The sequence below is a fragment of the Protopterus annectens genome, chromosome 7.part0 (assembly GCF_019279795.1).
Source record: "Protopterus annectens isolate FY-2018-M chromosome 7.part0, PAN1.0, whole genome shotgun sequence".
In the NCBI taxonomy this organism is placed as follows: Eukaryota; Metazoa; Chordata; order Ceratodontiformes; family Protopteridae; genus Protopterus; species Protopterus annectens.
The window spans coordinates 619,777,570-619,792,095 of record NC_056739.1 but is presented as its reverse complement, the minus strand read 5'-3'; the positions used below and the strand labels follow the sequence as shown (position 1 = coordinate 619,792,095).

The window sequence follows — 14,526 nt, the reverse complement described above, 5'->3', positions numbered from 1 at the left end:
CTATAGGATGTCTGGCTGGAACATTTCTGTTCTGAATAGGGTGGTTTACTTGTGCTGTGATCTTTTGCAGCCTTTCTACTTGGAGTGAAGCAATTCCTGTAACAGTATTTAAAAGAGCTCCAATAAATTCCAGCTGTTGTGTAGGTTGCAGATTTGACTTTTCGTAATTTATTGAAATGCCTAAAGAAGTGCAAAGATGCAGAGTGTAATCACTTGCCCATTCTAGTTGACTAATGGTGGGAGCAGTAAGGAGCCAGTCATCAAGATAAGGAAAAACTCAAAATCCCTGCAGCCTGAGATGAGCTGCTACCACTGCCATACATTTAGTAAACACTCTGGGGGCTGTGGTGAGACCAAAGGGCAGTGCTCTGAACTGGAAATGACTGGCTCCCAGCTGGAAGCGTTTGTCCATTTTTATATCGTACTACATGTCCTGAAGATCTGTAGAACACATCCAATCATATTTTTCGAAGAATGGAAGTATTGACTGTACTGAGACCATCCGGAATTTGGTTTGCTGAACTGGCTGAGATCCAAAATAGGTCACCAGTCCCCTGTCCTTTTGGGCACTAAAAGGAATCTTGAGTAAAATCCAGATCCTTTTTGGTCTGGTGGAACTTTTTGGATGACTCTCTTTTTTTTAAGTAGTTTTTGAATTTCTATTACTGCTGCTTCCCTGTGACTGGGTGGAATGTCTGGGAGTCTTTTTTGTGTTTTTGGATTTGAGGAAAGGGGGAATAATGTAACCTCTCTGGAAATGATTCCTTGCACCCATTTGTCCAATGTTATCTGTAGCCAGGCAGATTGGTGCAGGGATAATTGTCCCTCGACTGCCTCCATAGGAAAGTAATCGGGCCTCTGTCAGGAGTGTTGGTAGGAGTTACCAGAGAAAAAATCTCTGGACCCCTGATTCTGTGGGCCACCTCTACCTCCTAGGATGGCGTCGTCCATTGTTACTTCCACCTCTGCCCTTGGGAAAATCCTTGCCTCACAAGTCCTGGAAAGGCCCTTGGGACTTTTTGAACCATAGCCTCCCATGTCTCTGGTTCCTGGAGTTAGAGCCGTTGAGGAGTGGAGAAGTATACACCCACAGCAGAAAGAGTCTTCCCATCTTTCTCACATCTGGCCAGTGTGTCTTTTACTTTGGTTCCAAAAATGGATGTTCCATCAAAATGAGTGTTGACGGACGAAGACTTAAATGGCTCAGCGAAGTCATACAGGCACATCCAGGTGTGTCTCATAATTCCTACACCTGAACCCGCTGCTCTTGTCATCCCTTTGGCTGCATGGGCAATTAGCCTCATGGATGAGTTAGAAATTGCCTCGATAGTGGCGAGCTGAGAGGTAACTTTGTCTCGTACTTCTTCAGCTACTGCTCCTGTGAGAGTATCAGACAGCTCTTTGATCAGATCTCTCTCTAGCCTGGTAAAGTGTACCATGCAGTTCAAAGACCTGAGAGCGAAGGTTGATGAAGTGTAAATGAGCTTCCTAAACCTATCCATAGTCCTGGACTCCTTGTTAGGAGGATGGAAAGTAGGACTTTCCTCTGCAAGTTCCTTCTTTGTGGCTGCCGCTATCACCATGGCATCTACAGGGATACCCTTAGCCCAGTGCTGCTCTTCCTTAGGGGCAGAAAGGATCTGGTCAGGCCTCTTGGTGATTGGCTCGATGAAGTCAGGAATCTTCCAAACCTGCTGCATGATCGATTTAATGAGCTCATCAGTGGGTGGAGAGATCGAAGAGGTAGAGGGTTGGGCACGAAAAGCCTCCAAGGTATATCTACTTCTCTGAGGAAGGCTGGAGGGAAGATAAGCCCACCCCTCTGTTTCAGGGCTTCCAGGATGTCCCCAAGGGAAACACCATCGGGGGTGATCTGGGGGAACCTTCCCCCTCATCAAAATCAGTATCCTCGGTGAAGGACTCCTCTGGGGAGTCTAAGTGCTTCCTCTTGCACTTTTTCTTCACAGGTACTTCCTTGGGGGGATGTTCCAGGTAAGTATCCAAAGAAGAATCCACCAAGGTTGGTCTTTCCTAAGGCTTTTGTGCCCTCTGTCCCAGGTATGAAGCTGATGGTATCTCTGGTTGAGGGGATGCAAAGGTTTAGCATGACAGGGATGACAAGGACTGGGAGTACATGATGGCCAAGGCCTTCTCCATGATCCGGAAGGCCGGTAAATAAACCTTCAAAATTAACTTGTTTCTTCACTCGAAGTCCTGGCAGACAAACCATCAGAGGTGGAGCAGTTTTCCTGCAGGTATACAACTCCTAAGCAATACAAGCACCAGACATGCCTGAATTGGGCATCTTCCCCGTCATACTTCTGGCACCTCTTAAAGTCAAAAGTGGCCTTAGAAGGTTTATCAGTTGCAACAGATTTATCAGCCATGCTGGAAAAGAAGGCTTACAGCTGATAAAGGTGCACACACACACACACACACACACACACACACACACACACACACACACACACATGCAAGATGGGACAGCAAAAGTTGTTGTTTTTTTTTTTTGTTTGTTTTTTTTTTACTAGATAGGAAAGAGAAAGGATACCAACTGTGGTACCCAAATAGGTAAAGAGAGAGTACTAGCAATGGTACATAGAGAAATCCACCTAACAGTAGAGGAAATGGGGAAAGATCACACACATGCGTGCACAGAAAGAAAGCAAGAGGAGTGGGTAGAAAGATGAATTAAGATGATAAATAACAGATATAAAAGAAGGGATTTAGAGAAATCGAGAAAATCAGAAAAAAACTTACTTTGAATAACTGCCAAAGTTCGAGTGAGGTTGAATGCATCCGACACACGAAGCAGCAAACGAGATCTGAGATAATGTAGAGGGGAGCATTATGGGTAGAGCCTAGCTCGAGAGTTTGGAAGATGCAAGCTGAAGTAAACAGCCGAGTTGGTTCCGAGGCTCGGAACATCAAGGATTACGTCAAGACTGACAACATCAGATTAAATGTTTTGCCTTGAACTGCTTTCTGTTTTGGTGAATTTGCTGAAGATGATCGATAAGGAATTTCTTAACAACAGAGCCATGATTTTCATTCAGAAGGTGCAGTATGGTCTGTCAGATTAAATTTGAGTGTTACTCTCTGGTAAACCATTTGGTGTTTGCAATGTACTGTACAGTACCAGAAGAGTCTGAGGACTGTTAATGAACATCTTTGTCACTTGCTTGTATTTTACACCACTATATAAACTAACTTGTTATAGCTGCAGTCTGTGTTTCATATCTGTCACCCCCCCCCATATTCTGTATACATTTTGTTTGCCATAATCATTAAACATGTGAACAGCTGTGGAAAAAGCATACATGTAATTTGCGTTTTTAGCAGAATCTCTTGCAGTGCTAATGTCAGCAAAACATTTAATGCTATTTCAAGTCTTGCTTTACTTTTTTGCCCTGTGTCTGGCTTATGATTTATCAGCAGTATTAACCTTTGAGAACAGAAATTATATCGCAGAATTCTGCCTTACTTTTGTCAGTCTTAGCCCGAGTGGTTTTAAACTCTTTAAAGCAAAACTAAACTTGGTATTAAGTACCTATTGCTCTTTTTAGGGTATTGAGAGGAACATATATTTCTGTTAGTCCATTCAATTTCATTTATGTTGAGGATGGACTGATTACTGTTTCACAAATTTAAATGGAGAAGCAGCTAACATTATATGGGTATAAAATGCAGAGGATTGTAAGATGAAAAAGCATAACAATGGAAGTAAACAGAAACACAGAAGGGGAGAATGACATAAATTGTTGTGATAAATATGGATGCAAAATCTGCTAGTAATATTTTGTCTAGAATCAGAGATCCCAAGAGGTTGGAATGCTTCAGTGTGTGTGCATACAAACATTCATTGTGTTTTAGATTTAGCTGCTGCTCAGCTGTTGATATTCTGTTTGGAGCCTATGTGTAACTTTGTAAACCTGCCATGTTGAGTGATATGTTGCTACTTTATCAGGTAGCTTCAAAGTGCCACCTTATCATTAGCATATCTCTTAGATGTTTTGTTGTGTATGCATTTCATCCTGCTTTTGTTGAATCAGTGTTTGCATTGCTGTATGCGTACAAGTTAACACAAATATTTGCATAAAGACGCTATTTAGGTATAGTTGGAAATATCAGCTTTTTGTTTACAGTGTTGGTGTAGGTTTATAGTTAAGTACTTGTCTAGCTGCCTTGCCAGCCATGTTTAAGCCTTGCCAGTTTCCTTTCAAAGTTGAGACTTAAACCCTGTACTGTGGGTCTGTGACTTAAACGCCTTAATCATTATGTCTGGCACAGCAAAGTTCATGTGAAACCCAAGAAAATATATATCTAGAGAGATTGGGCATAATATGCAGTGATGCATACATATGCTGGTCAGAAAATTATTGTAATAATACTTTAATTTTGTTTACTTGGAATTATAGTTAGTTAACATCTTGGTTTTATCCAGTTGTCTACTAATTGTGCTTATAGCTTGCTTTTTTATTAATTAATGAATGCACTGGGACACTGGATGCGATACCAATGGGATGGGACTTGGTCAAAGAAACACATATGTACTTGTTTTCAGAAAGGAAGCCTGCAAAGCAGACTAGACTGACACTTCATGGCCTGTTGTATGAGTAAGTAAGAAAAGGAAAGGAAATGCTAATTTTCCATCTGTCAAGGATATAAAATGTCAACAGATTAAACCATTTCTAGTAAGACTGTTCAATTTTAGATGCCCAGATTGGGGATGCTACTGAATTTTGTGTTACTGCTGACAGCATTCTTTCTTGTTAACAAAGGTTTACTATTATATCAGTCTGTTGTTTTAATCATGTTAAGGTTTCCTCAAACTATAACTACATATTGTGATAGTCTAACCCATCACTAGAGAGAACATGCAGCACTCTGCTGAAAAGAGATATTTGTACCTACCTGGCTTTTTCCCAATTAATAGGCAAGTTAAAAAGACAGTTCCATTATAGTAAACTAGTTTTCTAAGATATGTCGAAGAAATGTATAGCCTTTTTTTTTCTTAGGATATTCCTTATTTGTTAACATCTTTTTGCAGTACAAGCTGTACAGATCTGGTTTGTCCTAAGGATAGTCAGGCCATGTAGGAATGCTTCAGAATTTGCTAATAAAGTGGTGTCACCATCTCCATCTACTGGACCAAGTGGTGTCTAGTCCAGCATCTATCCACTTAATTGTCAGGAAAGAATTGGACATTCATTGCTTTCTCATACTTCTGAAAGAGATTACTTCAATCCACTAAGCACCATAGATGATGGAATTATGGTAGAAATTCAAAGATCAGCTGACCTCACTAGCAAACACTTCATTAAACAACATGTGAACATCCTCCTTGGGGAAGCCCCCTCCCCAAAATCAGGTACATTCTGGTTCTCCCAAAAGCATACCTGAAATATATATATATATATATATATATATATATATATATATATATATATATATATATATATATATGCATGTGTAAAGTTCACTGCACTGCTGGATAAGCAGAATAAAGAACACATATGTCTGTTTGTACGTCTATCTGTATGTATGTCGCATGACGCAAACATTACTGTAAAATGACATTAATATCTCACATTTTAAAATGGCTGAAATGTGTTAAAGTTTTTCTTATGGAGTAATACACAGTGAATTATATAGCATTGAATCTACAAGCCAGTTAGTAAGATTTCAGATTCCTTTGTACTGTACTTTATGTACTCTCTTTGGCTCATATAGTGCTGCCCAAACATGGTTTACAAAAATAGTAGTTTTTATACCTTTCAGCAGGAGTTTTGACTTGGCTGGAAATTGATAACATTTATTAGTAAGTTAATAAATGGGGCAAGTCTGTAAGTTCTGCTGTAATAGTGTATTAACAGTTCTTACAACTGGGGCACAGCTGTTTGAATAAAGGTAGAGAAATGTCTCCTTCCACTTGTATGTGTCTTTATCATCTGTTTAGTATAAGCGTTGTTGACATCACAGCACATAGTGCCAGCTATGATGGTTTCCAAGCCAGTCATGGCTGTAAACATTTACAGCATTATACCTCTTTAGATTCCTTAGAAATTTGACATAAAGTACAACTGAAAGAAAAAGAACTGTCCGATCAAAACAGCTGATGTGAAGAAATAAAACTTTAATGTAATAACAACGGTAAGCACTTTCACGAACAGTCGCTTCTTCAGACCAAAACAGATACTAACCACATACAAACATTTAAAAAGGCCACCAGAGATAACTAGATCAGTGACATAAGTCCTGTGAACTAAGAGCCAGTCTTAAAGAAACATTGTTATTAAGACCTAGATGTTTATCGTCTCTACGTTTTAAAATCCGGTTAAGTTCATATTCTTTAGTTTTATTTAGTGTCACCACCTGTTATGTTCAAAATCCAACACCAAAAACTTAAGAGAGTGAGTGCTGTCAGTACTCATTACTTATTTAGTAAGCATATTCGTTTCTTTGCACTTGTTAAACAGGACATGCTGGAGGGATAGATTCCTATCCCAGAGACTTCCCATACTCTGGAACAGGCTACCCATCTATGTCAAGCAAAGTTCTTCATTAGCACTCTTCAAAAAAATCTTGATGAGTCGATGGGAAATAGGAAATACACCCCGGGGATCACTTCTGTGTCTCTGCTCATCAGTGGCACAGGAAAATAACTTTCTTGGGTGGCATAAGCCAGGGAACCTTGTTGGCTAGGCTTGCGTAGTACCTACCTATGATATCTCTGACATGCTCCAGTATCCTTTCCCTAAGCATTCGATTCATTTTACCACCGTAAAACATATTGCACACTGTCCAGCTTGCATAATACACAACATTCACACTCCCAACGATCCGCATAGAAATAAAAATCAGTATCATATGGCAGTGTAGGAGTTACATGAAGCAGATTTTTTTAGAAAGGGAGGTGGCATAGTGGTCATGGATAAACACTTTTATATTAGCAGGATGGTAGAGATGTTGGCTGATGAAAATACATATATGCGGTTGCATAAGTATCAAGTGACTGGCATCATTAATAAAGTGAACTTTTGTGTGTATGATTTGTTAATGACCAACATTATTAATGAGGAGATGTTTAAGTATTTTCCATAGAACATCCCATTATTCCAGTTCTCTTTGGACTACCTAAAGTGCGTAAAGATCCACTTTGACCCCCCTATGCACCAGATTGTTTCTAACAAAGAAAGGATGGCTAGCGGAACCGAAGGAAGAACAATTACTGCTGAAATTGAGTATGCATCCTAGACAAATATCAAGAAATGTATTAAAGAGACAGTTTATGAGAACAATAAGCATATGTGATGATGATGATGATAAATTACATGACACATTTGACGAGCTGGCCACTGACTTTTGGATAGGGCTATTCCCAGAATGAAATTAAGAGTACAATTGAGGAAGTACTTTTGCTTAGAGTTACTGCAGCAAAACAATAATTCTCAGCTAGCATGCAGTTCCTAGACATGGGATAAGTGTGCAGAATGATGTCACATGTTATCTGACTTTTTCCATTAGTGTCAGTATGGTTTGTGATATTGTTAAGAGGAATTGGCCAGTATTAATGGCCAATGAGGAGCTCAAGAATATTCTTAGGGATACACCACAATTCTCTTTTAAAAATGATGTCTCACTTAAGTGCCAGCTTTGCTATAGAGAGTGTGATCCTAGGAGATGGACTGAACTTGATTGGAAAGGGACTTTCACTTGCCGTTCCTGTTCTGCTTGCAAACATATTAGATCTGTCCTGTGCTTTCAGACCCCATACACTGCCATATGATATTGATTTTGATTTCTTTGCAGATTGTTGGAGTGTGAATGCTAGCTGTACAGTGTGTAATATGTTTTACGTTGGTAAAACAAATCACTTAGGGAAAAGATACTGGAGCATGTTAGAAATCTCAACAAGTGCGAAGAAGCAAGTGCTCTTTGCTAAACACTTAATGAGTACTGACTCCACTTACTCTTTTAAGTTTTTAGTGCTGGAGACAGTGGCTTTGAACATTGTAAATAAAACTAAAGAATGTGAATTTAAATGGATTTTAAAACTCAGAGCTGATAAGTATCCAGGTCTTAATAACAGTGTTTCTTTAAGACCAGCTCTTAGTTCACGGGATTTACATCACTGATCTAGTTATCTATGGCAGTCTTTTTAAATGTTTATATATGTGTGTGGTTAGTAGTTGTTTTGGTCTGAAGAAAGGATTGCTCGTGAAAGCACTTAAATGTTATTATATTAACGTTTTATTTATTCACATCAGCCATGTTGATTGGATAATTTTTTTTTTTAGTTGTACATTTTGGTTCGTATCCGACCTCTACATGTTTTTTTTTTGTTTTATTGCTATTTGACATAAACTAATCTAAAACTGGGTGTTTCTAATGATGGAGTGTCCTGCTGTGTGCAATAGCTTCTGTAGCAGGATGATGATTTGCTGATACATTGATTAATTCACACTCAACACACTTCACATGTCCTGGAATGCTTTTGCATGCATCATTTATTTTATTTTATTTTATTTATTTTACATTTGTTGACCGGGTATGTCCAACTGAGCTGAAGAGCCCTTTTTCAGTGGATGCCCGGGGAGAAAAGCTCCATGTATTAAACAATTATCAGATAACAAAGCAGTTAATTAAAAAGATAATACATAATTCCTACAATGCATCAAGGAAAAAAAGTTTAGAAGTGAGTTCAATGAGAATAAGATGTAAATAAATTATGAAATTACATACATTACAGATCAATTTTAAAAACTGAAGTTAAGGATTACATGGACCATTGAACGATTACACAGAGGCATTAGCAGGGTAGATTAAGAAGACAATTTAAGGATTATATTAGGAGAGGGAGAGAGTGAGATTGTGAGAGAGAAATAGGAGAGCAGGAGGTGAACCTTCTTTAGGTTAGGGGGAAGAAGTTCGGGGGGGGGTGAGTATAGTGGCAGGTCCAATGACAAGTAAAATATTCTTTGATGACAGCCTTAAATTGTTTAAGATGTGTGAGGGTCCTGATTTCAAGAGGGAGTTTATTCCAAGTAATAGAAGGATGGTAGCTATATTATCAGATAACAAAGCTATCTGACTGTGAGAGGAAGTGATAGAGCAGAGTGCCATCTCACTGATTGCAGTCTGTTGGTGAGGTAGCTGAAGAACCATGCAACAGTATCAGAGGAGAAATTAAGGTTAGTCAGTTTTTCCAGCAGTAGAGAGCGAGAGACAGTGTCAAAAGCCTTTGAGAGGTCCAAGAATAAGCAAGAGATAAGTTTGTGGCTGTCTCTGGCTCGAGAAATTGTGTTAAGGAAGGATAATAAGGCTGGGGAAGTGCTATGATTAGGTCAGAAACCATGCTGAGTGGGTGTGAGGAGATTTTCCTATATAACGTATTGCATAACTTGTTTGTGAACATATTTTTACAGAACTTTAGAGAGAGGGGAGAGGATAGTGATAGGTCTGAAATTGGTGATTTCTGAGGAGTTACCTCCTTTGTGAATAGGTACTGTGTAGAATTGTTTGATTCAGAGATGGAACGATTGATGAGGATAGACAGGGAAAGTGAGAGAGTCAGCTGCTATTTGAAGGAAATATGAGGAGATGTTATCAGCTGATACTGAGGATGTTTTAAGCTTGGTGAGTACAGATTTAATATGGCTGGTAGATACTGGTTTGAGGGAAAAGGTAGGACCAGAGTTAGTAGTTAGAGCAGGATCTGAGAAGTTTGGAGAGTTAGAATTAGAGGTGTATAGCTTGGGGTTGAGTAGTTTAGCTATAGATTCAATAAAGTAGGTGTTAAATGTGTTGGCTGTGTCATCAGGAGTTTTTTCTGGACAGGGATTAGGGGAGCTTGGATTACCCGGGTGTAGAATTTGATTTATAGAATTCCAGAATTTTTTTGGATCTGATTTTAATGCTGTTGGAGGATTGAAATAGAAGTTTTTTTTGTCTTTATTAATGAGTTTTTTTTGCCTGATTTCTGAGTTCAATGTATCTTTGCTGGTCTGCAGGGAGCTCTGATTATTTCCATATCATCCAGGCCCTGTATCTAGCTTTAATTAGGGTGCGTGTAGTTTTAGAAAGCCAAAGGGATATGTTAGATTTTATGCATACTTTGCCGGGGGGGGGGTAGTGAGTTTAGGACGCTAAGAAAGGTAGAGTTGAAAGTCTGGACTGCTTCACCAAGTGGGAGTTGGGTGAGGAAATTCCAGTTTACTCTAGTGAGGAGGCTTTTAAAAGTTTCTGGATGGAAGATAGATAGTTTGCGGCAGTTAATAAATCTGTGTGGTTTAGAGAAATGGAGAGTATATCTGAGCACCTTTATTGGGGAGTGATCACTCAGTGTGTTTGGTAGTGTTTCTGGGTTATGGTATTTGGAGAGATTGGAGACTAGGATTCAGTGTAAAAGAGTACTGGGTGTGTGTGAGTTATTAGTATGAGTTGGTTGAGTGATTAGTTGTGTAAAGCCATATAGGTTGATGTGATGTGGAGAGTCAGAATTACTGAGAGTCAACCAGTTAATATTTACATCTCCAAGAAGGATGGTTCCATTGGGGAATATGTTGAGAAAAGTATGAGAGAATGGTTTCCAGCAGATAAATGTTATCCCCTGGTGGAATGTAGATGGCTGCTACTGTGATGGTGGTGTAATTGTTGAGTTTAAGGTTGGCTGTTAATAATTCTGCAGGTGGGAATAGTGGGATTGGTTGCATGGGACTTGAGAGTGTGAGGTTGTTGGAATAGATAATGGCAACTCCACCACCTTTTTTATTTTGGCCATCCAGGCAGAGAATATTATATTTAAACTGATTGAAGGCTTCTGCAATCTTAGTGTTTAACAGTGATAGCAACATGGCATGTATTCATCCAAGATGAGTGCTAGGTGTACCATTTGCACTTTCATTGGTGTTCTTGGCTTATAGATTACAAGTTTCAGTTTTGATAACTGCTGCAATAAATACCGGCCATGCTTATTGATCTGGTACTGCTTTAGCCGGAAACTTTTAAGCACTGACTTTATCAGTTGCCAAGTTATAAAATGCTTTAACCTATTTCCATAAAGCTGATCCTCAAGTGCATGTGTGTAAGCCAGCACAAAAATGTGCCTCCTGCATGTTGAACATTGAGCATCTGTATATTTCCCATTAAATGTAGTTGTCTGAACCTTAATATATATACGTATGTGTGTGTTCGCAGACACACGAGCACAGATATATACATTTAGTAATTATGGACATTGTTTGCTCTTCATTGCTGATCCATCAGTTTAACCTGAAATTATTTTGTCTTAAGGTGCCAAAAGGGAAGGAGCTGCAGGATTCTTCAAAGGAATTGGAAAAGGTCTGGTTGGTGTTGTAGCTCGGCCTACAGGAGGCATTATAGATATGGCAAGCAGTACCTTTCAAGGAATACAAAGGTAGGATTATGAATATAACATGACTGTGGATGGGGTTTAAACCAAGCTAGTCACTTACTTAGTAAATTAAGGTAATGGTTGTGATTACACAGTAACTGTCAAGTGGAATAATTATTTTGAGCACAACTGGATTGTGGCCTTAGGATGGTGGAGGGGCATGTGTACATTTGTGATCCTTACCAGTGTGTTGTTTGGAGCTGTATGCTCCTGGTTAGGGTCATTGTTGGACTGTTTTGAGAAAAATGGATGGACAACCAGACAGCCACAATGTCTCCATGATAGTTCATTTAAAGGGTCTATGTATCTAACGTGGAACAAAGATACCAAGATCCACCTCTGGAGTCATGATGCCTGGGGGATGGTGTCACGAGAAAGTACGTGACAGTCGAGCATCCCACTTAGCCATGCTGACTTCAATTTGATAAAATTTGCTTGAGCCATTTTGTGGTGAATGGTTGAGGGTCGTGTGTGACGCCAGTCAAGTGTAAGACATTAGTGTAATGGATTAAGGTAAGCTAGACATAAGCAACACAAAGTGGTTAATGGTACAGGAGAATCACCTGACACTGGGGAAAGAGCCAGAGCAAGTGAGGGATGTTGAAAAGAAAAGGTAGTTAATTTATCTTACCTATATACACAGCTCTGATTCTAGAACCAGTCTTTCGTGAGTGGAGTACTTTCTGTTGTGTTGTAAAGCTGACCTTCAAGAGGGGCCCCAGGTAGGTGTGGGATGCTCCCAAGTTCTCCAGCAAGGCTTTGTCCAGTCGGGGTTTCTGCAAGTAAATTAGAGAGTCACCTCAATGGGACTGCTAATTGCAGAAAGGAAAACTCAGTCTGACGTTTGTGCATATTCACCTAACACCTGTTTGGAGTATTTGACCTTATTAAAAGCCATAGGTGAGATGCTATGTAGGGTACCACTTTTAGACTCTAGTTTTACATGGGGACTTCACTCAAATGGATGAAGATGGAGATAGTTCAAGGGGATGCGATTGTTGGGATGTCCTGTGTGATCTAAACAGCAGTAATTTTGCTTTGGAATTGTTCATGAATTTTGCATAACATTGATGGTGCTTTAACAGAAGGAGGTTTATAAATGCTTTCTGTACTTGTCACCTTGGGCTAGAGTCATGTTACCCTAAATGACACAAAATCAATAATGTTATCCTTTGATGAGCATGACATTCCCTGCATCACATAAACAACACACCCACAAAAACTGACTCGGTAGTAGGATCTGGAAACTCATTTGGCCGTATATTTAGAACATTTAGATCAAGAAACTTGTTGAGTTGGGCAATCATGCTAATGATAAGTCAATAAAATCCAAATATTTTGTGAAAATGTCATGGAAACCCCTAACAGATGCTTTTTTGCAATATAAGTTCAGCTCCCACTTTCAGAAGACTTTTTTTCTTTTCATATACCAGTTTTGGACACAGGAAGTGTAAATGGTCTATGTTCAAGACCTCACTAGTTGTGGTAGTGTCAAGGAACTGTGTCCTAAAGGTTGCTGATGCTTATTATAGCTGTAACCCTAGGGCTGAATGGTGAATGCCAGTTGTGTGATAAACAGTCGGGTTAAAGAAAGAAGGTTCCATGTAGTGCTTCTTGGAGGGGGGGGGGGGTCTCTGAATTTCACTGCCTTGTACGAATAAGCCAGGAAGGTAGAAACTGTACCCATCACTGATATGAAAGCCTGGGTGTGGTTGGAGTTTGGCTAAGCCACAGTAATGCCTTTTGGATGGCCTCACAGAGGTTCTGGCATATGATATGACAGTTTGGGAGGTAGAGAGAGGATATTGCCATTTTTTTTTTTAGCAAAGAGTGAAGACATGCTTACTTTGACTAGGGACATTGTTGACAGGTGAGGAAACACTACATTGCTCCTGAATCAGGTGTATAGTTCTTTCATTGAGAAGGCACTGCCAAAACAGATGGTGCAGTTGGGTTTATTTCATTAGGCGAGTTCAAAGAGGCATTCTAAACAGTTCCACTGTGGCAAGGCTATTGGAGTGGAGGTGATCCATCAACAGATACCGAAGTTGTTGTAAATTGAATTGATGGTACGGATAGTATGCCTTTTCATTGTATTATGGAAAAGTTAGACCATTACCTCCAGACTGGTAAACTGAAGTAGTGGTTTGATTTTCAAGATGGGGAGAGGAGAATGTCTTCCAGTTATATAGGTATCCTGCACCTTTGAAAAGCATCTGCCATGGAGAATCTGTTTCAGTTATATAGGTATCATGTACCTTGAGAAAACATCTGTCAGGGAGAATCTTTTTCAGTTATATAGGTATCATGCACCTTGGAAAAGCGTCTGCCATGGAGAATCTGTTCCAGTTATATAGGAATCAAACATTTGGGAAAGCTTCTGCCAGGCTGAATCTGTTCCAGTTGCATTCATATCATGCACCTGCCAGGCTGAATCTGTTCCAGTTGCATTCATATCATGCACCTGCCAGGCTGAATGTTTCCAGTTATATAGGTGTCTTGCACCTTGGAAAACAATCAGCCATGGAGAATCTGTTACAGTTATATAGGTATGTACCTTGAGAAAGCATCTGCCAGGGGGAGAACCTTTTCCAGTTGTATAGTTATCATGCACATTGGGAAAGCATCTGCGGGGGTAAATCTTTTACTGTTATATAGGTATCATGCATCTTTGGAAAGCATCTGCCAGGGAGAATCTATTCCAGTTATATAGGTATCATGAACCTTGGGAAATCATCTGAAAGGGAGAATCTGTTCCAGTTACATAGGTCTCATGCATTTGGGAAAGCTTCTGCCAGGCTGAATCTGTTCCAGTTGCATTCATATCATGCACCTTTCAGGCTGAATGTGTTCATGTTATATGGGTATTATGTACCCTGGGAAAGCATCTTCCAGGGAGAATCTTTTCCAGTTATATAGGTGTCGTGCACCTTGGAAAAGCATCTGCCATGGTAAAGCTGTTCTAGTTATATAGGTATCATTAACCTGCCATGGTGAATGTGTTGTAGTTATGTAGGTATCCTGCACCTTGGGAAAGCATTTGCCAGGGTGAATGTGTTCCACATTTATAGGTGTCATGCACCTTGGGAAAGCATTTGCCAGGGTGAATG

The 14,526-nt window shown here is 39.7% G+C and overlaps 1 protein-coding gene across 1 annotated transcript in view; it reads left to right on the top strand.

Moving 5' to 3' along the window:
* VPS13C (vacuolar protein sorting 13 homolog C) overlaps positions 1-14,526 on the top strand; it is a 6,956,796-nt gene that overhangs the window by 6,438,621 nt on the left and 503,649 nt on the right. The window contains exon 80 of the mRNA XM_044076309.1: positions 11,296-11,419. Within this exon, the coding sequence (XP_043932244.1) occupies positions 11,296-11,419 (124 nt within the window). The remainder of the gene's footprint in view (positions 1-11,295; positions 11,420-14,526) is intronic.